The sequence below is a fragment of the Miniopterus natalensis genome, chromosome 3 (genome assembly GCF_054644295.1).
Source record: "Miniopterus natalensis isolate mMinNat1 chromosome 3, mMinNat1.hap1, whole genome shotgun sequence".
Classification (NCBI taxonomy): domain Eukaryota; kingdom Metazoa; phylum Chordata; class Mammalia; order Chiroptera; family Miniopteridae; genus Miniopterus; species Miniopterus natalensis.
Window position 1 is genome coordinate 24,083,790 of NC_142083.1, and position 24,683 is coordinate 24,108,472.

General features: G+C 43.4%; 1 protein-coding gene across 4 annotated transcripts in view; it reads right to left on the minus strand.

Annotated features, from left to right (window-relative positions):
* Positions 1 to 16,778: 16,778 nt before the first annotated feature.
* Positions 16,779 to 24,683, minus strand: part of MTRR (5-methyltetrahydrofolate-homocysteine methyltransferase reductase) — a 42,107-nt gene continuing 34,202 nt past the window's right edge. For all 4 annotated transcript variants that reach the window (XM_016217334.2, XM_016217336.2, XM_016217333.2 and 1 more), the window contains 6 exons: positions 24,622 to 24,664; positions 23,754 to 23,940; positions 20,540 to 20,658; positions 19,374 to 19,466; positions 19,090 to 19,269; positions 16,779 to 18,151 (listed from right to left, as the gene is read on the minus strand). In XM_016217334.2, coding sequence (XP_016072820.2) covers positions 18,007 to 18,151; positions 19,090 to 19,269; positions 19,374 to 19,466; positions 20,540 to 20,658; positions 23,754 to 23,940; positions 24,622 to 24,664 — 767 coding nt within the window. In that variant the 3' untranslated portion in view covers positions 16,779 to 18,006. The remainder of the gene's footprint in view (positions 18,152 to 19,089; positions 19,270 to 19,373; positions 19,467 to 20,539; positions 20,659 to 23,753; positions 23,941 to 24,621; positions 24,665 to 24,683) is intronic.

Below are 24,683 nucleotides of genomic sequence, written 5' to 3' on the forward strand. Positions count from 1 at the left end.
AAGATTGCTTAATGATTCAAAGATAATGAGAGTAAACTATTTCTTGAATATCTGAAAGTTTATAAACTCAGCTGTGAGAATTGTGGAGTCTTACATTATTATATCTCTTATTGTACCTTTTAGTTAATTTCATGAAGAAATTAAAGATGCTTAAAAAATTAAAAGTTGTTTTCTGTTGCAATTGTAACTATTAGTTCGAAGAAAAATATAAACTGCGACTAGGGGAATTTATTTTTGATCCTGTCAGTGCTTTGACTAAACTGCCCCATCAAGCAACTTGCTGCTAATTAGTCCGATTTTTAAAATACATTTAACTAAATCATGTTCCACTGTTTCTCCTTATGTCTGCACTTTTCCCAGTGCACCCACTGATCACTTTGCTCTTACCTTTCTCCTGTCCTCTTGTCATGCTTACTCCCTGCTCATTTCTTTGTTAAATCTTAGCTGACAGGTCACCTCATCAGAGCTGTCTCCCCTGCTTTTCCCTGAATTATCACAGAGAGGAAGAACTCATGTCAGCCCACAGACAACTTTGTGCCATAATCAGAATCATTTGTCCCATCGTAAATTGCTGATTAATATAAGCAAGCCTATATATATATATGAACATTTTAAAAATCATATTTCAGCAAAGTTTTCTCTGTGTTCTCTAGCAAGACTTACTGGATTTTTATATTTTTATATATAAATCAACAGCAGTTTTCAAAGTATAAATTAGGGTTTATCAATAGACTCTAAAGACATCTTGAGCTGGATAATTCTATTTTATGGGGGGCTCTCCTGTGCATTGGAGAACATTTTGCCTACTAGTTGCCAGTAACAACCTACCATCCATATGTGACAACCAAAAATGTCTCCAGACACTGCAAAATCCCCGGCTGAGAACCACAGATAGAGATAAGGCCTTATGGTTTCTGTGTATTCTACAAAGGATTATCTTTAAATTTGATTTACTCTGTGATTCTTTCAATAGTTACAATTTTCAGAGCTTTGCATTCCTAAAATTAGGCCTATCGTGCCCTGGTTCTCACTGTGGTCAGCAGGGTTGAGGTGAGATCTTCAAATGTTTCCACATGGAAACTCACGCAGAACAAATAGAGAGAAAAGCAACTTCAGATTTTATCTTCATATCTATTGAAAAAAATAATAAATCAAGTATATTCTAGAAAAATACATTTGGTTTAGATATTGTTTTAAGAACAAGTTCCTTTTGTATTAAACACTTACAGGGATGCAGTAGGAACATTTCTGCCGTTCTCTACAAGCTGGGCTCAGGAGTCACTTTAAATGCAAAATTCCGTTACATGTTTCAGATAGGTCCAGATGGAAATTTTAATTGTATTTCTAATTTTATTTAATTTAGAACAAATGAAGCAGATTCTAAGAAGAGGATTCAGATACAAGTGCATCATGTGAGACTATCACAATTTCAGAATATTGATCTCTATAATTACAAAGGATGCTTCAGGAAAACAAGATCCAAGAAAGTAAATTGAATCCATACACACTTCATCTGGCTCACCTTCTAAACTGTGAAAAATGTAAACCATTATTGGAATTCTTCAAAAGCTCAACATTTCACAACTTGCAGTTTGGAGGGTTTTTTACCTTTATATTAAGAGGTTCCTTTAACCTTCCTAATCAACTAAAAATTTACACACACACATTTTTTATTTGCATATTTTATAGCTCACCCTTGAACAATATGGGGATTAAGGGCACCCCCCCACCCAGAGTCAAAAATTTATATATGAAATTTGACTCCCCAATAATGTAACTGATAATAGCCTACTGTTGACCAAAAGACTTCCTGAGAGCATAAGCAATGAATTAACACATATTCTGCATATTATATACATTACATACTATGTTCTTACAATAAAGTAAAATAAAGAAAAGAAAATGTTAAGAAAATCATAAAAAGAGAAAATGCATTTATTTACTTTTAAAAATTTGCATGTAAGTGGACCCACATAATCAAACTTATGTTGTTCAAGGGTCAACTGTAACAGATATACACACAATATGTACAATGGGGTCATGAATCACTTAATAGATTGGTTTTCTTCAGCCAGGCATCTTCTAGCTGTGTTCATGTTGCCTGAGAGTGGTGCATTCAAGACAAGCTTTAGATATATTACCTTGATTTTGGTGATAGTTTCACAATGCATGTATATGCCCAAACTCATCAAACTGTCTTCATTAAATATGTACAGTTTTGGGCATATAAATTACACCTCAGTAAAGCTGTTTTTTAAAAACAAACAAAAAGAAAACCTTTTTATGCAAAGAAGAATAAAATATGGTACACTGGAGAAAGGGCTAGTGTAATATAATTCAATAAATCAATCAACAGTACTGGATCCCAACTCCTTGCTCCTAGTTGGCTTTACTTATCATCACACATTTCTTTTTGCCTATGGAAGCTTTGTAAAAGTTGTTTACAACATCATAGAGTCATTACGAACCTGGATGGTCCTGTATGAGCCTCTACAATGAGGTCGTAGGGTCTGAACATCACACAGGAGTGTGTTAGGGGGTCCACCAGGAGGTCTTCTGCAGTCTTGTTCTGATGAATGTGCTTCTTAAAGATTAACATGAATCTTCAAGTGGCAACCATGCCTTAGCACATCTGGGACACACGGGACTTTGAGACAATGTAAAAAAAGATGTCATCAAATTATTTCCTAAATGGTAGGATTTATTTCAATTTTTGCATACAATTTAATGAGACAAACTATTTACAAACAATACATAACTAAAACACCATAATACAATTTATAACGTACATAAGTAAGATTCTCTTATTTTTGCCCAGAAAAATATTGGCAGAGAGAGATGGCAGGGAGGTTGCTAAAGGAAGATTGTGGCACTATTAGCAGTCCTTAGGATCATTCTTTATGAATTTTTAAAAGATGAATTGGTTTGGGACATAGAAATTGGCAATTCACCAAGAGCAGTGAGTGAGCACATATTCACTCCTGTAATAATAGCTCATTTGATCTTATAAACATGTTTTCCTCAGCGTCTAGGCTGGAAACAGGTGTGTATTGGTTTCTGCTGATTGGTTGTGTAGCCCCCCATCTCCCCTTCTCCGAACTCCCATAACTGACCCAATGCAACAGGCAATGAGCTCCGCACCTGGGCCGCTCGACTCCTGACTTAAACTGATTTTTAAAAACAATGCATCTGTCAAATGTCATTAAACAACCTTCTTGGATATAGACCTGGACAGTTTCAAGGGAACATTTAAGGCCAGCAAATTAAATTGAAAATTTGTATTGCTCATGTCTAACAAGATGATTTCAAATGGCTGTAATCATTAAGATCATAAGAACTGAGACTGAATGGTGTGCCCAACGACCAGCAATTCCCAGCAAAACACGAACCTTCCAACAGGGAAACCTGAAGTGCACTCTCATTCAGACAAAGCTGGAAGGCAATGCTATTTCACCCTATAAAAGCTCCACTGTGATTAACATAGACTGCATTTTTTAAAGGTCATTTTTGAGAAGCATGAAGTCAGTAACTTCCTGCACTTTTACCAAGGTTTGAAGTTGACTTTCGAGAATGTCCAATGACAAAATAAAACAATTCCAAATAGGTTTATTTGGTATCACGAAACAGGCGACAGGATTTAACACAGAATGAGGTATTCAACGTTTCATAATGTCTTCAGAAGCCGCATCCAGTGGTATAACAGTTATTGTCACACGCTTTAGAAGAATCCTGCTCTGGACCAAGTTTATGCATTTTCTCTGCAGATGATGTAGTTTCAGTGGTGAATCTAGGTGCTCAGAAGGATGGTTTACACTGTGCCTTCCTGCAAAGTGCTGAAGTTCAAGTCTGATATTGGCCAACAGTTATGGTACTGGGGAAAAGCAATTAACTTTAGCAGGAAAAAACATTAACTTTAACCAAAGCTAAGAATGACAGCTTTTGCAAACTTGTGAAGCAGTTTGAAATTGACTTCAGAAAGAAGAAAAAAAATCACATGACCTTCAAGGTGGTTCTCATTTGACCAGTTACAGTATCTGTGGCAGCTGTCCCCAGCATGTGCCTGATTTTCCCACATCCACCAATTTGCCTAAAGAGGAACAGTAACCGATCTTCTCATTTCTACAGGCATTGCACTGACATTCCCGCCACAGAACAACACTACAGTGGTGTGGGGTGTGTTTGTTTCTTTCTTTGTCTGTTTGTTTTTGGAAGATGTAAAAATTCTAAAGGAGCCATCAACCCTCTTCTGGTGCCTTGTCTCCAATGGAGCATGACACTGGGTTGTGATGGTCCTTTTTTTATTCCTGAGATCAAAGAGAGTTATCAAAGCAATTTCCTTTAAAGTCTACCCTACTCATCCTCTACTTATAATTGGAACCAAATGAAATGACAAATCATCATCTTAAACAGGGTACTAGCAAATTTGGGTAGGAAATTAAACTGCCTATATTTACAGAGCAGGAAGCTAGATTTTCCAGATTCCAGCTCTCCCTCTCAGGGTCTGAGTCTTTAACATTGAGCCATTTTGAATTTTTTATGTTATAAAGTATTAAACTGCCAGGTAGATGAAAAAGAAAGGGGGCACATTTAACTCCTGGCCCCTGATTACTGATTAGATTGGGAGACACAGGATACCGTAGACTGATTTTCTACCACTAGCAATATGTCATGGGTTTTATACAGCTTTTCTCCTTTCTCATCTGAAAGTGTTCTTGACTGGATAGCTTTAGCCTGTCAACATAGTAAAATATGTTTATCTGAATTAGATCTGATATTAACGTTTATCTTGGGTAATAAACTTGAGTTTTTTCAACGGCAGAGCTAATATGATCTTTAGAAAAGACTATATGAGGTGCTTTTTTTCCTAGAATCTGTACAACTGGTGTCAGGCTCTGAATTAGGTTTTTATGATGCTCTAAGTCACTTTGCTATAGGAATTATATTTGCAATCGAGATCAGGTCTTCATTCCTGATGCTTCTGATACCAAATTTCTGAGAATAACCTATATTAAAAATGAATAAAACCTTGTTCCATCTGCTAAAAGATATGTATAATTCATCTTTAATATATGCCTATCTTTAAAAGCATATGAAATACTGAAATTTTTAAAATCTCTGCCAACACTTCAGCCTTGTGGACAGGCAATCAGCGGGGACAATGTACCTCATTCATCGTTTTTTAAAATCCAAAATAGAAAAGAAGGAAAAATTAAAGCAATATATTTTCTTTGGTTCTGTAGCTTTGAAACAAACCTGAGTGCCTTGATTCAGTATTTACTGAGCCACAAAACATCCTTAAATCAATTACAAATCAATTATTATTAGTGCTTTCAATATAGGAAAGGACAGCAGAAATAAATCCCCAAATGATTCCTGGTCTGCAAGTATTTTATCCTACCTGGCAACACACTGTGTAATACTTTGTAATACCTTTTGTGCATTTCTCAGGTCGAAGTGAATATGTTCTCTCATCTCACAACCACTGACCAGAGAGCAGGGAGTCAGAACGTCATAGATAATCCACTGGTCAGTAATCAAATGTTGGCTGTGTCATGTCAACAGTAACCACCAAGTGCACCGGGAATGAATGGATGTACTGCACGTGACCAATGCAATCCCCTTAAGAAGAATAGCAAAGGGTTCCCCTTTCTCCACACCCTCGCAGCACTTGTTGTTTGTTGACTTGTTGATGGCAGCCATTCTGACAGGTGTGAGGTGATACCTCACTGTGGTTTTAATTTTCCTCTCTCTAATGATTAGTGATTTTGAGCATTTTTTCATATGTCTCTTGGCCATCTGTATGTCCTCTTTGGAGAAGTGTCTGTTTAGACCCTTGGCCTGATTATTTGTCTTCCTTTTGTTAAGTTGTATGAGTTCCTTATATATTTTGTATATTAACCCTTTATCAGATGTGTCATTGGCAAATATGTGGTGCAGTCACTATGGAAAACAGTATGGAGTTACCTCAAAACACTAAAAATTGAACTGCCATTTGACCCAGTGATCCCACTTCTAGGAATATATCCTAAGAAACCAAAACACCAGTCACAAAGAGCTTATGCACCCCTATGTTCATAGCAGCGCAATTTACAAGAGCCAAGATCTGGAAACAGCCCAAGTGCCCATCAGTAGGTGAGTGGATAAAAAGCTGTGGGACATTCACACCATGGAATACTATGCAGCTGTAAAAATGAAGGATCTTTTATCCTTTGGCACAGCATGGAGGGAACTGGAAAGTATTGTGCTGAACGAAATAAGCCACTCAGAGAAAGACAAGTACCACATGATCTCACTTATATGTGAAATATAATAAACAAAATAAACTGATGAACAAAATAGATCCAGAGACACAGAAGCATGGAACAGACTGAGGGATCTCAGAGGGAAGGTGGGGGTGGGGGAGTGGGTGGGGAGAGATTAATAAAAGAACTTATATGCTTATATGAATAACCTATGGTATGGGGAAGGCCTGGGAGTGGGGTGGATGCAGGGTGGAGGGGATCAATAGGGGAAAAAGTGGACATCTGTAACACTTTCAACAATAAAGATAATTTAAAAAAAAAAAAAAAAAGAATAGCAAAACGTCTGTATGGGAATGATTTAAGAGTATAATTTGAATACTCTACTTACATAGGAATTTATTACTGGTGCCTTGAGACAAGCATGAGGGGATAAAACTGCTCTGAAGCAGATGCAGTTCATTGTTATCTGTTATATGTACCTAGAGCCCTCTACTGAGATAGAAATGCTGAATTCAGGTATAAGCAGTGGAGACACTTCAAAAATGCAAGCAAAAACAAAACAACAACAACCCCAACGGAGTATGAAGGACACACAGCAGCTAAAGAGAGTTGATGGCCTTGGGGCAAAATTGCTGAGGAAAATGGTTTGGCAGTGCAGGAGAAAGTTCCTGGTTAAATCTGAAAGCAAGAAAAATGTCTAAAGGAGCATCAGGACATTTGTAAATTCAAACACTACCAAGGTTGCACCTTCAATGTGCATTAAAGAAGTGTTTACACAAAATGATTAGCTGAGTGCAGACGATATATTGTTAAAATGCAATGTCCTTTGATCATCAGTTATTCTCTAATGTATCCCCGAGATAGCTGGGGATGAGGAATTCCCCAGCTAAGACTTTGTCCATAACTTTGAAGGACAAAGTTAATCTACTAACTACCAAAGACTCCAGTGCAAACACTCACCCACATAGGCTTTGATTCCCATGATTTTCACCATTTTTTTTCAGATAAACAAAGAAATCAGGACACCCTGTTAAATAATTTTTAAAGATAATAACAATGACATACCCATTAAGATAACTAAACTCCAAAAAACTGACAATGCCCATTACTATCAAGAATGTGGAGCTACAGGAACTGTCATTCGTGGCTGGTGGGAATGAAGTCACACAGTCACTTTGGAAGATAATTTAAGAGACTTTTACAAAGCTACACATAGCTTTATCATATTACGTAGCAATCATGCTTATACATTTTTCTCAGCTGAATTTAAAACTTATCACCCCACAAACGCTGGCACATAAACGTTCACAGCAGCTTTTTTTCATAATCACTAAAAACTGGAAGCAATCAGGATGGCCATCAGTAGGTGAATGGATAAACAAACTGTGGTATATCCAGACAGTGGAATATTATTCAGCAATGAAAAGAGAGGAGCTATCAAGCCACACAAAGCTGTAGGTGAATCTTCAATGCCAGTCACAGTCGATTTCTGATTATCCCCGAAGGCTCCTGAACCCCAAGAGAACTGAGGACCAAGCGAAGGCCACCCAGGTGCCTCGGGTATTGGCGACCAGGCGTCCCTCATCTGGAATCACTTTTAGACGAGTCCCATTTTGACGGCTCTGGAGGTTCGTGTGGAAGCTGGCAAGAACTGCACAGCGTGTTTCAGGCAGGAGGGCGCGGGCGCTCCGTGTGAGATGAGTCCACTTCCTGCCCTCGCACCTGGGAGCTTAGTTCTCAGGGGCCCTGAGAGGCGCACCACTGAGTCCCCATGATGCTTCACCCCCGGCCTCTGTCCCATCTGGATCCTGGTACCATGAGGGGACCAGGGGATAAAAGCAACCTGGCTCCAAGGAGCTTCACTTACGAAGAGAAATGCGATGGGTAGAGCGGGGAGGCCGGCAGGACACTCCCTAAGGCATTACCTCCATTTATAGACGGAGGGCGTGGGCCCCCGTTCCAAGGCGACAGAGGTCAGTCAGGTCCCAGGTTAGTCCCCACCCCCCCTTCTTCCTGGGACTGGGAGGAGACTGGCCACCCACCCGCCCAAAGCCTCTTGCTTAAGAGCTGGTGGCTTAGCTCCCGTTAGGGAGGAAACACAAAGCGCAGCACTCGCACCAAACTGCGCCGAGCCTCGGCTGTGTCCGAGACGGACCTGCGGGGCCTCGGACGCGGTGCAAACGCGGTCTCGGGGCGCCACCCAGGGGCGGCTCCTGGAGGGACCCGCTGTTTCTCCGCGGGGCCGGGGCCGGGCCGCAAACACGCCCCACGCGGGGCAGAAACGCGCTGGGCGCCCGACCCCCCCCCCCCCCCGCACCAGGCAGCCCCTATTTCCAGTATTTTCCGCGCTCCCCAGAACCTGTCTGCAGGGCGACGCGCCGCGTTCTCCAAGCAAAGCAAAGCTGAGAGCGCCGTTTCCATCGCGGGCGGGCGCTCTTTCCCTGGTCCCCGGGCCGTCGCCGGCCCCGGGGTCCCCGCCTCGTCTGCACCTCGGGCGCGGCGTCGCTGCCCCCCGCCCCCCCCCCCGGGCCGGCGCCGACTCACACGCACCTTTCCTGACGCGCTCAGGTGCGCGGGTGTAGAGAGGGGGACCTGCGGGGTGGCTGGCGGCCCGCGGGCCAGGTGTGGGCAGGATGGAGCTGCCTGGCCCCATGGCTGTCGCAGGGGTGGACACAGAGTCAGCTCGGCTCCCCCCCCGCGCCCCCACTGCCCTTCAGGAGCCGCTCAGTCCCGGTGCGTGCGGGGCCAGCGCGGGGCTCAGGGGGGCACCGCCCGCGAGGCGGTCTGCAGAGAGGACGCCAGCGCTCTCTGGGGGGGCCTGCGCCCGGGTCCCGGGGTGTTGCACCTTAACCCCCTGGCACCAGGTTCTGCGCCCCGGGCCCGGGAGGCGGTCCTTTCCCCCAGGCGGCTGCCACTGTGCCCAGGCTGCCCCCGCGGCGCCCTGTGAGCACCGCCAGCCCCTCCTGCCCCACTGAGGCTCCAAAGCACAGGCGTCCCCACCCCGGAGGTCCAGCCTCAGCACCAGGCTGGGTGACCCAGGAAGATGTCACTAGGACATTCCACAGGCGTCACCCACTCCCGCCATGCACCTCAGGCTTTCACTTCTTGACTATTTGGCCAGTGGTTTGACAAAGTGAACAGACTTCCCAAATCTTTGGCTTTTCCTGATTTTGCTAGAAGCCTCTAGGGTGGACAGCTCCCAACTGGGGACAGTTGGATAAAGCCCCGGGTAAGCGCCACCAGCGACCACTACAGGTCTTACTGTAGCAGAAGCCGTGCTGCAGGTTCCCCCGGACGCAGATTGCACAGTGTCATTTCTTCCTACGTTAGGGTTCAGACTCCCTGGGGTCAATGCCAGCTACAGATGTAAGTACTTTCTGCTGCACTGATAACATGTTTTATTATAACGCAGGGAAGACGTATGACTCTATCCACATGCAGATACTTCGTCATTAGTCAAATGAATCGTTCCTGCAGGTGCCTGGGGAAGCCTGGGGCCACTGACATCTTTATGACAATTACGTAGTCTGTGTGTCTCATGCAAGTAAAAACAGCTCTCTAAGATGAAAAATTTCAACAGACTCACATTTTTCTGCATAAGGGGAAAAAATAGTGCCTATTAAATCTTTTGAATTTGCTTAGTGTGGCTGTTTGCTTTGAATATGCTTTTTTTCTGTTATTGGTCGGTAAGCTGGCATGAAAATCCCCTAGTTGGTTAGGTGGCTGACTTTGTGTGCAAAGTCTAACTGATGTGTCAACAAAACAAAGAAAGAAGACTGTATTGTCTTCTTAAGCACCCTAAAGCATTATTGTTGGACAATTGCTTTTTTTTACTCACCAGTCCTAAAATGAGATGTATCTGATCTCTCACTTGCCTCTGTCGATGTGTTAACATGAGCAGCCCAAAGAGTTAAAGTTTCTATACATTTAATCAATATCACCATGAGTTGTGCTTCTGGTCTGAGCAGCCATTTGGCACGGCCAGCTCAACCACAAAGCAGCAGCATTTTAGGATAGGAGTGGGCTCTGCACCCTGTCCTCCTGGGAGTTCAAGGTCTTTGAAGGACTCCTGTCTCCTATTCCAGAGCAAGCCAGCTGGGAAATGCCCATTGCTCACAGCCAGCCCCTCCTACCCAGGCATGTTTGCAACACAGACAAGCCCTTTTCATGGCATATGAATGGCGTGGGCTAAAATATTCAAATTGATAGTAGACCTGAACGTGAGAATGTTTTTTTGTCATCAAGAGTTTTAGAAAGTTTAAAGACCCCATTATAACTGAGCCACCTAGAGGGCTGGAGACTTACATCGATTTCCAGAGATCTGCAATGTAAACATACACAAGTGCTTCGATCCCCTTCCACTCCTGGGAAATTTAGACCTAAGTGTTATCTAGGTGTCAAGTATTTAATACTGGCATATGTGTAATTAACATGCAAGGTGTTTGGGGTCCATGGAATGTCTTCAGTCTGTCAATCTTGGCCACCAGAAGAAGAAACGATTTATAAGAGATCACAGTAAATTATCAGAAAATATCAGAAAGTAAGTGGACAGTTGAAGGAAGACAGGTATCTCTTTTCTTCTGTGGACTGGATCTTGCCACAGAGACTTCTGGGACACCAGTCTATGGAAGGGTGGTGACATCAATCCTTCTTTAAAAACACCTAAATATGTTTATTTTTACATGACTTGAAGTTCTAGAAGCTTGTTTTATGATAAAATATATAGTCTATAGGTGCTGATGTTTTCACTTTGTGCTGTTTACATTGTTGTTTTTGGTCAGGAGTACCTTGAGATGAGGGGGAGGAAGGTGCCCAGAGCTGGCCCTCAGGCTCAAACCATAGCACCAGCCTCAGCCAAATCCCCACCTTGAAACAGATTTCTGATAAAATGCTCATTTCCAGTCTTGGAACCCTGGGCAGTGCTTGCCTGTGGTCTGCAGTGTTTCTATATTGATTTTTCACTTAGAAAATGAGAATTAAAAGTAGACCATGTTTAAATAGAAAAGAAACACTCTTACAGTTCTGTCCACATCTCTTACTGAGGTGTTGATAAGGTGAAAGCTAATAATTCTCTCTAGAATAATACCATTTTCACTACAAATAATGGAATAAAAGTAACAGTGAGAAATCTGTATTTTTCCACAGATTGGCCTTTGCCTGTCTCTCACCAGGGTCCTGATGCCCACCATGGTGCTTATGAATGACTTAGATGTTCGAGGCCCTGTGCCTCGAGCTGGTGTGCGGTGCATGTCACAGTTTTGAAAAGCCTGCGGCCTGAGGATCCTCCTCTTTTCTAAAATGAGAGTCATGAAGGGTTTCCATTTTCCTAAATACATCAGAATCTCTTAGAGAAAGTGACTCCTGTTTTGTATAAAATCACATAACCAAAAAACTTAACCCAATAGTTAAAATCATTAAAGGAAAGACCTTCATTCTTAAGATCAAATAAACAGTCAATAAACTATAGAAACCAACTTACTGCATATCGGCAATAAGAATGCAGGCATTTACCTAGAATTTCATAATTTCAAAAATAGTATCATGCATCTTTTCTGTCTCAATAGAACACTTGCTGGTAGTCCCCCCCCCCCCCTTCTGTCTATAATATTTGTTCAAGCTTGCATAACCCACACACTAAGGAGCAGAAACATCATAGTGTGTGTCACAGGAGGGAAATTGAATCTACAGAAGGATTTAACGACTTGCCAACATGGTGCAACAGCCCACTTGGAACCAGCCCTGCAATTTGAGGTTTTACATCCCATGATGTCTCTCCAAATAAAAGCCTAAATGTGCATGTTCACAATCTTTCTACAGTCAGGCAACACCAGGGAGCCCAGGCACACAGCCGCCCTGTGCCATTTCAACACCATCTATCCCAATCCACTTTGCAATGCATAGTCACACTGATTTGTAGGTGATCTCACCTGAAGGTCTCCGCCCTCGATCTGTGCTTCCAGGTTCACAGCCCCTCGTAAAGCCTTTTAAGTATGGGGTGTGGAGAGAATACAGCTGCTGGAAATGTGAGGTTTACATGGGCGCTTGTAACAGAATCCAGTCCTAAGTCATTCCTACATGTGAGGTTCAGTCAGCATTGGGATCCCACTGTCATTTCCAGCTGCATTGTCTTCCTGGCTAAGGTGTAAACGCTGAGGAAGCAGCTGCTTCCAGTATGAAGGTAAATTGGAGAACTTCCACTGCCTGGCCAGTTTTCAGCTCACCCCTTTGCAAAGCGGCGCTGCTTTGCATCCCTAGTCACTTGTTTCTGCCTCCGCCTCTTAGCAATTATTTCCATTTGTCTGGGGTTGGCCTTTCAATCCCCCCGAGATTCCAGACACCTGGGGGTAATATAACCAGTGACAAGAGCTTCTGTCCTGGACAGGGCCTTGTCTGCTGACACAGCCCCACAGGGTGGCCGTCCTGTCTGCTTTCCTCCTGCCCCAGCTCTGGGCGGGGCCAGTCACTGCATCACCACCACCTGACCTTCCCAGTGAGAGGCTATAGCACCAGAGGCCTCGGGCCTCGGGCCTGGGCCGTCCTGAGAGCTGGGCTGCAGCTGTGTGCGCTGCCTCTGACTTGGGTGGGAGTGAAAGCTCCGGGAGGGCTGGTGCTGCGAAGCAGGTGTCACTCACTCACTGCATTGCCCTCACGTCCCAGCACCAGCCTGGCACACACCAGGAATACCTGCCAGTAGCTACTGAGTGAAGGAAAAGCCAGCAGTTGGTTACTTGACCTTTCCCTTCCCTTCCCTTCCCTTCCCTTCCCTTCCCTTCCCTTCCCTTCCCTTCCCTTCCCTTCCCTTCCCTTCCCTTCCCTTCCCTTCCCTTCCCTTCCCTCCCCTCCCCTCCCCTCCCCTCCCCTCCCCTCCCCTCCCCTCCCCTCCCCTCCCCCCTCCCCTTCCGTTTACCAGCAAACATTTTTGGATGCCTGCTGTGCACTGTTCACAGGGTAAAGATGCAGTGATATGGTCCAGGCCAGAAGGAACCTGGAGTTCCGTGAGAAGGCATCCTGTGAATAATGCCAACCAGGATGGTCACCAGATATTGGGCTGGTGAGAAGATGCAGTGGTTACATCAGCCAAGAACCCACTGAGCTGAAATCAGCTACCTGGAGCAGGCTGCCCCTTAGCTGAGTCTTGAGGGACAGAGAGGAGTTGGACAAACAGACAAGCAGGAATACGAAATGGGGTGGGGATCATTCCAAACACCAGGTGCAGCGTTTCTAAAGGCAAAGTACAAGCAACTTGGAATTGCTGGCGTACAAGTTGAGACCTAGGTAAGGTGGTAGAAGTGACTGAACAGGGTTATACATTGTTAATACTTCTGGTAATTATCACACTGCATTGTGATTTACCTGTTTTTCAATTTATTGTGCAATTATTTATCAATGCATATATCACCTCCCACACAGGATTATGCATTCCTTGAGGAGCACCCTTCAAGGAACAGGTTTGTAGCAGGTACTCAATGAGCATTTGTTGGTTGGCTGAGTGGCTGGATGATGCATGGATGGGTGGGTGGGTGGGTGATGAGTAGCTGATGAATGGATGGAGGTATAAATATGCACGTTAAACTGAAAATGAACAGTTCCCAGCTTCGTAGCTGTGGCTCTCAGCAATGTCCCTGCTGCTCGTGCAGCTGCTCTGCTCCTCCTGGGTTGTCTCTGCCAGAACTTCTCCAGCCTCAGGAGACTCCTCTCTGACCATCCAGCTTTCCCAGCCAAGTGGTGCTGAGGGGTTGGGAAAGGTCACAGAGACAGCTTTTTCCCACAGCCCAGCACCGAGAGTGGAGGGTTCCTCCCCCAGGGCCGGGAGGGAGAGCATGGGCATCATTAGATTAGGGTCCACGCTGCAAACTGAGCGGGCAGGGTGACATGGGAATGTCAGGATACCTCCACGTACTCTGGCTTCCCAGGCTCCAGACATGAGTCCTTGTCAGCAGAATGTGCAGACTCTCCAGATGCTGGCATGCTACCCTGTCCTTGAGAGCAGGCTTAGTGCCCATGTCAGAGACACCCAATAGCATGATCTGCTGGCTGTTATTTTTATTAGCCTTCATGTCTTGGCCCTCTGCTGTTCCTTCCCACCCCTTCCTGCTAACCTAAATTGCCTAAAACAAAGGCTGATAAACTCCAGAAAAATTCCTTTTTCTTCTGAGGACCATCTCTGACCAACTACCCAGAAATGAGCTAAACGGAGGCTGCCCCACTTGCCAAGGCTCTGTAAAAGCTCACCCTTCTCCCCTGGGGGCAGAGCACCGGAAGGGTGTGGTCTCAGGCTCTGGCCTTCTGACTAAAAGCTATGCTTAACCACACTCAGTGCTCTGGTTCATCTTCCACCGTAGGATACATCTCCCTAGGTAGTGCCAGTTACTGACCACACAGGAAACAGAGATGTTGGGTCTCGCACTGTTTGAATTGGCTTTGGGATTCAGCTCAGGTCAGCTCTGGCAAACTGAAAGGGGGGACTGAGCCCCACTTAGGCACACACTGCTTGAATTCCTTTAAGAGAATTGGCGCATTTACTGCTCACTGGTGCAGCTTTGAGTTTTGGCTACTAATACTTCAGTTAGCCAACAAGTACAGCTGCAAATCTGATATTCTAGGCAAGAAGTATCCCCTTTACTTCTCCCTTGATCTTTTAGATTTAATATTCAACAACTTGGTCCCATAGAATCGTAACAAGTGCTGGGCACTGGGTCTAAAATGATTAAAGCACACCAGTGCATTACTAAGGGACCCCAGTGGCTGCCTAACTAGCAGTATGTTCCCAACTCTTACTGGATCAAGTCACTTTCATCTTCTGAGTTTTCTAGTCCAGCTCCAAATGAGATCCTGTCCAGTCAATCCCATTTGACCACTAAGAAGGCAAACATGAAGGTGAGCGGTAACCTGCCACGCCTCCCACTTATTTACCTGTCAGATATTAAATAGAGTGCAAATGAGAGAACAGTCTGTATTACGTGGCAAAGTGCCAGTCCTGTGATGGCAGCTCACTTGTTTTACTGAGAAACTTCTATTAAGGAAATTACAACTGTCTCACTTCCCCTTGAAAATACCGAAGGAAAAAAAATCAACCCACAGCTATTCCGAAATAAAGGCAGAATTGAGTGACTCTTACACACAATTAAGTCATGCTCTTTTGTTCAAGTCATCCATCTGGAAAAATAGCAACATGATTTAGACCTTTCTGAACCTCTCCCTTTACCTGCTAACCTCTGGAAAGTGAATTAAAGCTGGCAAAAGGTGCCAAGTTAACTGCTATCGAATCAAGGACCATGGAGACAGATGCATGTTCTGGAGCCACGCAGTGAAATGGGGACTTGCCAGGGGGATTAAAAACACATCGAAATGACCTTGCCATCATCGAATGCTCCTCTGAAACTCAGGGTACGCCCACTCACAAAAGGGTGTTTCTCCAGGAACAACTGTAGGCGTGATAGTAACAGCTGCAGTAGTATTCACAATAAACACTAACGCACTTTAGATCCTTATTGTGTATCAGGCACAGCCCCAAGCACTTTACATATATTAACTCATCTAATGGACCATCCTCAACATTCCTATTTATTTTGGTGAAAACTCCTACCCAGTTTCTAACAGTGATAAAGATTTAATAATTTTCCCCAAAGGCAGACGACGTGATCCAGGCTTTCACAGTCTGCCTGCCTGAGTTCCTGTCCTGTGAAGGCAAACAGGCCAAGAGGCATGAGTATCATGAAGCTTTGCCCCACTGTTGTGTAACTAGAGCCTCTAACTCAAATGCTGTTGGATTTCTTTTCAGAAAAACAGAAGTGTCACTCTATACACATCAGTAACTTTATGATTAATCACTAAAGAAATGCTATGCAATTAAGTCTCCTCTTGCACTGTCAGAGTGCAGGAGTGTGTGTGGCCTTTCCAGAAATTCCAGACCAAAGTGTGGTAGCGCTGTGAACAGAATCTGAGGCATAAAGACCCACAAAGTCTCCAGGCATCTTTGAGCCAGGTTCCTCACACACTGTGGGGGAATAAAAGATGTCTTTTGAGAATGAGCACTGCATCCGTCCTTGGCAATATTCTCCACATAGGTCAGTTTGGTTATATGTATCTGAAAATTGGAATTTAAAAGGGTGAATGCTCCGAAATGAACATGTAATTCATAGTCATAGAAGTACTATTATAAATTTTCTCTTCAATTTAACGTGACTTTATATATATATTTTAAATATATCTTTATTGATTTCAGACAGAGGAAGGGAGAGGGAGAGAGAGAGAGAGAAACATCAATAACGAAAGAGTCATCGATCGGCTGCAGCCCGCAACCAGGGCATGTGCCCTGACCGGGAATCGAACCCTGATCACCTGGATCCTAGGTCGATGCTTAACCACTGAGCCACGCCCGGCCGGGCTAACGTGACTTTAAAGATACTGGGCAGTCTGCTTTGCAACAAAACGTGTGGTGATGACACTGGCTGTATCTTATAGACCCCCAAACGGGTCCTGGCTCAGGCGGCCCACAGGAGGACTCGGGAGGGCACATGTGTGCTCTGAGCGAAGGCCTTCTCCCTAGGCTTTCCTGGCTGGTGCACTGCTTCACCAGGGATGCTGTGACCCATGTGGCCAAGCTGCAAGTTAAAGGAAATGACACCTTCCTGACCAAATTCCTCTTCAAGTTTTGACTAATATCTAAAGGCAGATAGCAAATACTCCAGCAACCTGCACTCACCTCAGTCATTCTGAGGCACTATACCAAGCTAAACAATGAAGAAAGAGCATTTTGTTTTTCAAATGACAGAAACAGTGAAGCAAAGGAACGACAGTCATATGCTGGGCATTCTGTATCCCAGTTTCTGCATTTTAACACAGTGGAGAAGATACATGTTAAGAAAATGGTAAAATTTAAACATGTTTTAAGTAGACATTTTAAGCCTACGATACAATTTGAGTGATATCATATGGGTAAGTTAAATTATGTGGAAAACTAAAAAATATGCCAAAAGGAGCAGAAATAAAAAGATTTTGGGGAGGAAGTACAGAGAGAGGAAAAAGAAGTTGCAGCCTTACTACATACAGTATGTGCTTGCTCACATCTGTAAATTGAATGCAAATTTCCCTAAATTCTGGAATGGTGACGTTAAAAACTGTGATAAATAAATAACATGCCAGAGTAGAATTTCAAAATATATTTCACATTTCTAAGATCACAAAAAAAATTCCCTATTAGTAGCTTAAAATATTTTTTATCAGAACTATACTTTTGGTAATTAAAATAAACATTTGATAAAGTAATAGAAACATAATCAGATATGCTTTCTATATATTATAATTTTAACATGTATTCTTTATGGTGTATTTCATATAATGATAAATTCTTTTTACATTATTTTAAAAAACTGGCAACACAAGTTCCCAGATTTAACTATCTGCCTGGGGAACTCGTGCCCACATCCCATACTGGGAAGTCCCCCGCATGCACAGATACAGACTCCCTGTGACCTGGCCAAGGTCTCTGTGAAGTTCCTCAAAGTGTAGAAGTGGCCCCTGGAGGTGCTGGTGGAGGGGGCTGCCCCTCAGCTAGGGGGCCTATTGAGCCACAGGCAGGTTTGGCAGGAGCAGGGGGGCAGTATACAGAAAACTATACTGTTAAGTGATCCACTCCCCACCCTACCTCCCCTAAGAAAAGTTAAAAAAAAATTAATTTTAAAAATTGAAGGTCTCAAACTTCAGTGACACCGTCTTTCAGTACTTTCAGCCAAAATCCCTTCATTCTCTTCCTTATCTGACTTTACGCCCAGATATCCTGAAGATAGCGTTTTTCTTCTTTTAAAGTAGCCAGACTTTTCATTGCTTCCAGTTTATCAACTCCAACCTCTTTCATTATTATTTCTACAAGGGTATCATTTACATCCTTGGCCATATTCTTAGCATCTCTAGAAAAAAGAAAATAGTACTGATGTTTACGAAACAGGCATTTGCACCAATCGTCCTTAATTCATAGCCCTAATCCCCACTGGTGCCCCATCACAACACATCAGTCCTCCTTCCCTTCTCTGCAAAGTGTCCCAAAAGGTCTCCCAGCCCGTCACCTGTCACTCCCCGACACCCAGGCCTTCACACAGTGACTATTCTAACATGCACAGCCGACCACACTGGTCACAGCCTGAAGTCCTTCAACGTCCATGTCCTGGGAGAGACCCAAACCTTAAGTGTCTAAGGACCTTCCCACCTGGCTCCTGCTCGCCTCTCATTCCCTCTGCCATTCTCAAGGCACACAGTGGGACTTGCATTCTGAGGGCAACAAGCTCTCTCTTACATATCTAAGGCTTCACATGTGTGCGCACACATGTATACATGAGTGCACACACACACACTAACAGACCCACTCTGAGACCTTACACGCGCCTGGCCCTTATCTAAGTGCTGTGACGTGCCTCAGCTCTGTTCATTTATAGGAAAGGTGAGGTGCCCTCCTGGGTGCCCTGCAGTTCCCTGTACAGCACTTGCTATATTATAGACATCTGGTCTTGTGCTCCCCGCCCAGGGAGTGCCCTGTCTGGGGGCAGGGAGCGTATCTCATTTATCTTCGCAACTCTCACCATCTGAACAGTGCCAAAGCCCTCACTAGGCACTGTTTGTTAAATGAAAGAAATGTTGGACAGGACTCTAGCATGGCAGGAACTGAACCTGACCTGCCCCTTACAGTAAAATGTATGTTAAAGTCATTGCAGAACTTATTTCTCTCTTCCTATACATAAGAACTAATCTCTCCTCCCTCCAAGTCTGGATTATTATTACCTGACTGGTCCCTTACTCGTTTAAGAAATATCATGCTGGCCCCACCTGGCACCTGAGCGTGAGGGCCACTTACCCGCACACATAAATATAACCGTTCTCTTGAAGAAGGAGCCTTGCCACCTGCTTGCTGTGAAGCTGGATGTTGTCCTGCACGTACTTCACTGGGGCCTCCTCCCCAACAGGGGCGTCTCTTGAAAAGGACACCTTCAGGTGAGTTAGGATTCCGTGCTTATGGAAATGCCTGAGCTCTTCTCTGAAATACAATACATAACAGGTTCGCAATTTAAATTTGAAAAAGTCTACAATGAGAACTGCACCCTCATGGTTGAGTATGAGAACAGTAGAGATGTAGAGTACCTGAATAAGTAATCCCTATCCTGATGTCTACAGCCAAAAAACAACCACGTCACCCCAAAGCGTCTGTCTGGATGTTGTTCTTGGAGTTTCTCTCTAAGTGAAAAAGAAAGTTGAGATATTTAACGTAAGAAACATGTACAAACAATCTCTCTCTTTGGCCAGGAAATACCACCAACGAACCCAGAAAGGTTGTAAAATCTATCTTTGCAGTCCCTGAAAGTTCATTCACTGAATTAACATTCTACTCTCCTTAGGGCGCCTCGGCCCCTGGAGCAGACACTACAGTGAGTAAGCGTCTCTGAGCTGCCAACACCTATGAGCTCTACATGACATCTTTATAACAAGGAAAATGCAAACACCACATTGTGAAACCCAGGCTGATTTTTACATTCAATATTAAGAGCAATATTATGAATAAAATTAACTCTCAATTAATACACTAGAACAGTGACAGGGCTTTGAAGGGTAGACTGATCTGCTGTGGGGTGTCAGAAATGATGGGCACAACGATGACACACACTGAGCATGTCTGCCATTTCTCTTCTGCTTCCTTAAGGGAAAAAACTAAAGCAAAATAAAACAACAGAAAGATTATGTCCAAAGGATAGTACCCATTGTCTGGGGAACAGGACATAAAAACTGTTCATTATTTCACAAATGGGGAGAGAAGCACAATTTTATTTATTTTATATCAAACAGGTATGTCCTCATAAAAAGTTACATCTATTAGTATATCATTCTACTGAAAATTACTAATGTTTGGGGCTTAACTTTGATAGTTTTGGTAGAATTAGAGCTGTCACCACCAACTTTATCTACTGAAGGAATAAAGAGAACAGCCTGCATAGCATCGCAGCGCGAAGCTCTGCTGGAAGTCTGTCCCCAGCTACGCATGCTCCAAACCTCGGGGCAGCCAGGGAGAAAGGGAAGGACTGCAGTGAAAAACAAAGTTCCAGTACAAAGCACATCCTAGAAGACCGGTATTTACTTCTCCCATGGCGACGAATTATGCTACGCTGTCACACATTTGATAACTTTTTAAATTAAAAATTTTACAAGGAAAGTCCAATGTCCTAAAAACCACCGAAGAAACAAAAAAGCACTCTGTTCTATTTCCACTCAGGACCCCAAGGGATCCATGTGTTCACCAGCCAGACAGCATGTACCTGTGATGCAGGAAACCAATGAAGGGCGCTATGCCAGTTCCTGGACCCACCATGATGACAGGGACTAAGGGGTCATTCGGTAAGTGGAAAGAATTTGCTGTCCGAGGAGAGATGGATATCTGGAATATTAAACCAACAGTCAGAAGTATGAAAGAAAACCTAGACAAAGCCTATTAACAAGATGATCTTTGCTACAGAAATCACAAAGCACAAATTCCCCTCAAAGAAATGTGGTAAAATTAAACATCTTATTGAAACCAAGGACACATTTGTCACTACAGAGAAATAAGCCTGTCTTACAGATTTTTATTTTCCATCCAAATCATTGGTGTTTTAAAAACGACAGGTGGGATATTTCCGAGGTAGAACACTGCCAAGATATTACCACTCTTTTTCTAGTTCATGAGTAAGATCTTCTTCCTAGCATGCCACCCATTACATGTATTTTCGAGAAATGCAGAAAAAAGTGAAGACATGATTAAGTTTGTGCACACAGGACAATGAGATTAACATCAAGATGGGGTGAAAAGTTTTAAGTGAACATTAGGCAATGGAATGGGAAATTAAGGGCTTGCTCCGAAGATGTTAGAGGATTGAGCTATGGTATTCTGGGTCCAATGTTGTTTGTGTTTGCACAAAACTAAAAGAATAGCCCGGCCGGGCGTGGCTCAGCGGTTGAGCGTCAGCCTGGGATCCAGGAAATGGGGGTTCCATTCCCGGTCAGGGCACATGCCGGTGTTGTGGGCTCGATCAATGACTCTCTCATCATTGATGTTTCTATCTCTCTCTCTCTCCCTCTCCTTTCCTCTCTCTGAAATCAATAAAGGTATATTTAAAAAAAAAAAAAAGCTAAACTAAAAGAATAAGTAACAGAGATAGATAAAATCATTTCACCAAAATTTCAAAAGATTTTTCTTCTAAATAATGTGCCAGGGTATTTATAAGGAATCAGTTTGTAAATGTACTTCTTTCAAGTTTCATTTTGCCACATGCCCCAGTTATGCTGGGTGACACTAAGAGTTAAGAATGACAGGAATCAGAAATTTCTGATTTCTGCTCTACAGTCCATGCTTGTAACTGTATGTATTTCAACTTAATTCAAGGAAAATCATATGAAGTTCACTGACAGAACTTACTTTTTAAATGAAGAACTGGCAGAGCTGTGTCAAATCATTGTTCTCATTTTGGAATGAGACTGTAGTTAATGTCACATTAGCCTATTCACTCAACTCATTCATTGAACAATTTTATTGAAGGCACTCAGTATGATAAGCACTAGGGATAGAGAAAGGAGCAAAACCAAATCCATCTTCATGGGATTTACATTCTAGTGGGTGGAAAAGACAACACACACATATGCCTAGAATGATGGATGATTAAGTCTCACGAAGCAAAATAAGACAGGATATGATGGGTATTGCAGGGAACTGATAAGGAGAGCCTGCTCTCTATGTTCTGGGGACTTCAAGACCAAATAGTAGTAGACTCTTGCCGCAGTAAATGTCAGATGGCTTACAGCACCACACACTTACTTCTGGCTCTCCTTAAAGGGTGCAGGTAGGCTCTGCTCCCTGGATCTCCTTCACGTGGGACCCAAGCCCAAGGAGCAAACCTGGCCTGGATGATCCTGTCCTTATGTCAGAAGGAAAGAGAGGCAAGCCACACTGCACCATCAGGTCCAGGGCTCCTGATCTGATGTGGCATATACCCTGTCTGCTCCGGTTTCACTGGCAGAGGCTAATCATCAATGGGAGGAAACATCTATTACACTGGGGGGTTGAGGGAAAGGAGGCAGGCAGAGGGTGGAAATACCTGTGACTAACTGTATTACCTACCAGTCTGGAGGAGGGCCTGTGGTGGGTCATGCCCTCAACATTCTCTACCCTTCCTAATTAAAATGTGACTGTATCCTTTCTATCTGCACCTCTGACATCTGCATACTGGGTAGTCAATAAAAATCTGCTGAAATGGGAAAGAGGGAGAAAAGGACAGGAGAAAAAAAAGAATATGAGAAAGGAGCCCCTTCTTAGTGTTTGTAATACATTATGGATATACTTTTATTTTGTAACTTTCTGGAGATCACCTGCTATTTTTATACGATCATGAAGTGATATAATACCTTTACATCAGTACTGCATTTCTTTTCAAAAAAGGAATTTTTTCAGGTTCTCAATGTTTTGTTGTGATATAATAAATCTAGGAGTATGGAGGGGGAGGAGAGAAATGACTGACAGACACACACACACACACACACACACAGAGTAAAGCACCCGTTTCAGGCAGCAGACTGAGAAAATACCAAGTTAAAGGGCAATTTCAAGCAGTGGTCTCCTGTAATCCCTCTCAAGTATATACCAGAGGTCTTAATTCCCTCTAAAGGCTGTGACCTTTTCAACTCCAATAACTTATAGCAGCCAAACCAGTCATGAGATAACGCTACAATGACACATTCATTTCTTCAATACCATGGAGAAAAAAAGACTTCACAATAAAGCCTGAAGGTGGTTTTGTTTTTCCCCCCTAAATTTCAGTCATCATTATGGGCAGGGAGAACTACTTTAAATTGCTGCTTGTGCACGTGGTCTCAAAGGAGATTTTGCTGAGTGCTATATCAAAATATAAACTATGTCAGGACATCCAGATATAAATGTGTCCAGTTTGTTTAAAAAAATAACATTTTCCTCTACTTGTTTTAAAAGTGATCCTCCTACAACGTCTTCTAAGAGCACTAATTCAGGACCTATACACCACGGCTCTGACACAAAGGAAAAGACAGGGGCAAGTGAAAATCATACCACCCAAACTGAAGGACAGAAAAATCAGCCTCTGGTTGTCAACTGACTGCCATTCTAAAAGGGCTTATTTGGGACGTAGGATACGGCCTAAACATAAAACCACGTTGTTTTCAATATTTGGCTAACTCTTCCTGTGCTGATCTACCAAGAATATTCATAGACAAAGTCTTCTCTTCCATGAATATGACAAAGAGAAAAGACTGCATTATATAAAACTCATTTATGAATGCACAGACACTTAACAGGGAGTGAAAGTAATGCCTTCCTGATTTTCTAACAGTGATTTAAAAATTCAAGTATGACACACATATTCCTTAGAATAATCTGATGGTAATGGACAATGCAGGGAGACTACATCTTTTTTCTAATCAGGCAAAGAACATAATTTCAATGATGCCAAAACTGCACAGTCCTAGTACCTCTGGAGCTGGGGCTTTCCTGCCGTCTGCAGGGGATGCACGTGTGTTTGGCTGAAGAACTGGCTCAACCAGCGTGGCTAGCCAGCCTGTGCACACACCTCTCCGCAGAACTGCCGATGTGGTGTTGGACAGAAACTCCACGACGTTAAAAACGAAGTGAAGCTTCCCCGGGTGAGAAAGACTTGAGCTGCAAAGACACACACATTTCTAAATTGTTAGGACTAATACATTCAGGCCAAACTAAGCCTTTTTCATTGCTGTGAGAACACAGGATGGGGCAAGAGTAGGTTCAGTTGTTAGTACAAGAAACAGTTTATTCCTGCATTATTAATGATTAACCATTGTATTATTTTCAATATGAACAACTGTAAACCTACTTTTGCTCCACCCTGTGTTTCATTATGGTCTCTAATATACTTTCTAACTCCACAGAGAGAGGAGCTCTGTTGCTACTTAAAAGCACCATCCCGCCCAGCCCTCATCTGTTACCACTCAGGGAAGTCTCCAATGACCTATCTGCCTTTAAGACTAGATAACATGTATACACTTCTCCCTCTCTTCCCCATTCTCTCCCACTGCCCACTGAAGGCCGCCAGGTATCAATAACGGCAGCAGGAGGAGGACCTGGTGACTCACTACCCAGAGTAGGAACATGGCCCTGGAGCAGGGGAGCCACTGAAGATCCCCTACTCTGTGGCCTCCTAGAGGACAAGAGTCCTGACATTGGTCTGCTTCACTCATTACGCTGGCTACTGTCCCACAAATCAAGTAAGTTTTCACTGAATGAATGTGTAGCTACTAAGGATTTGGAGGTTAGACTTCCATAACATTTTGGGAGGAAGATGCCACATATGTTAAATATCAGTACCTTGCACATGAATATGGTCTGGGCTGGAGCTTAGGAAGATGTTCTAGAAAAAAGTAAAAATA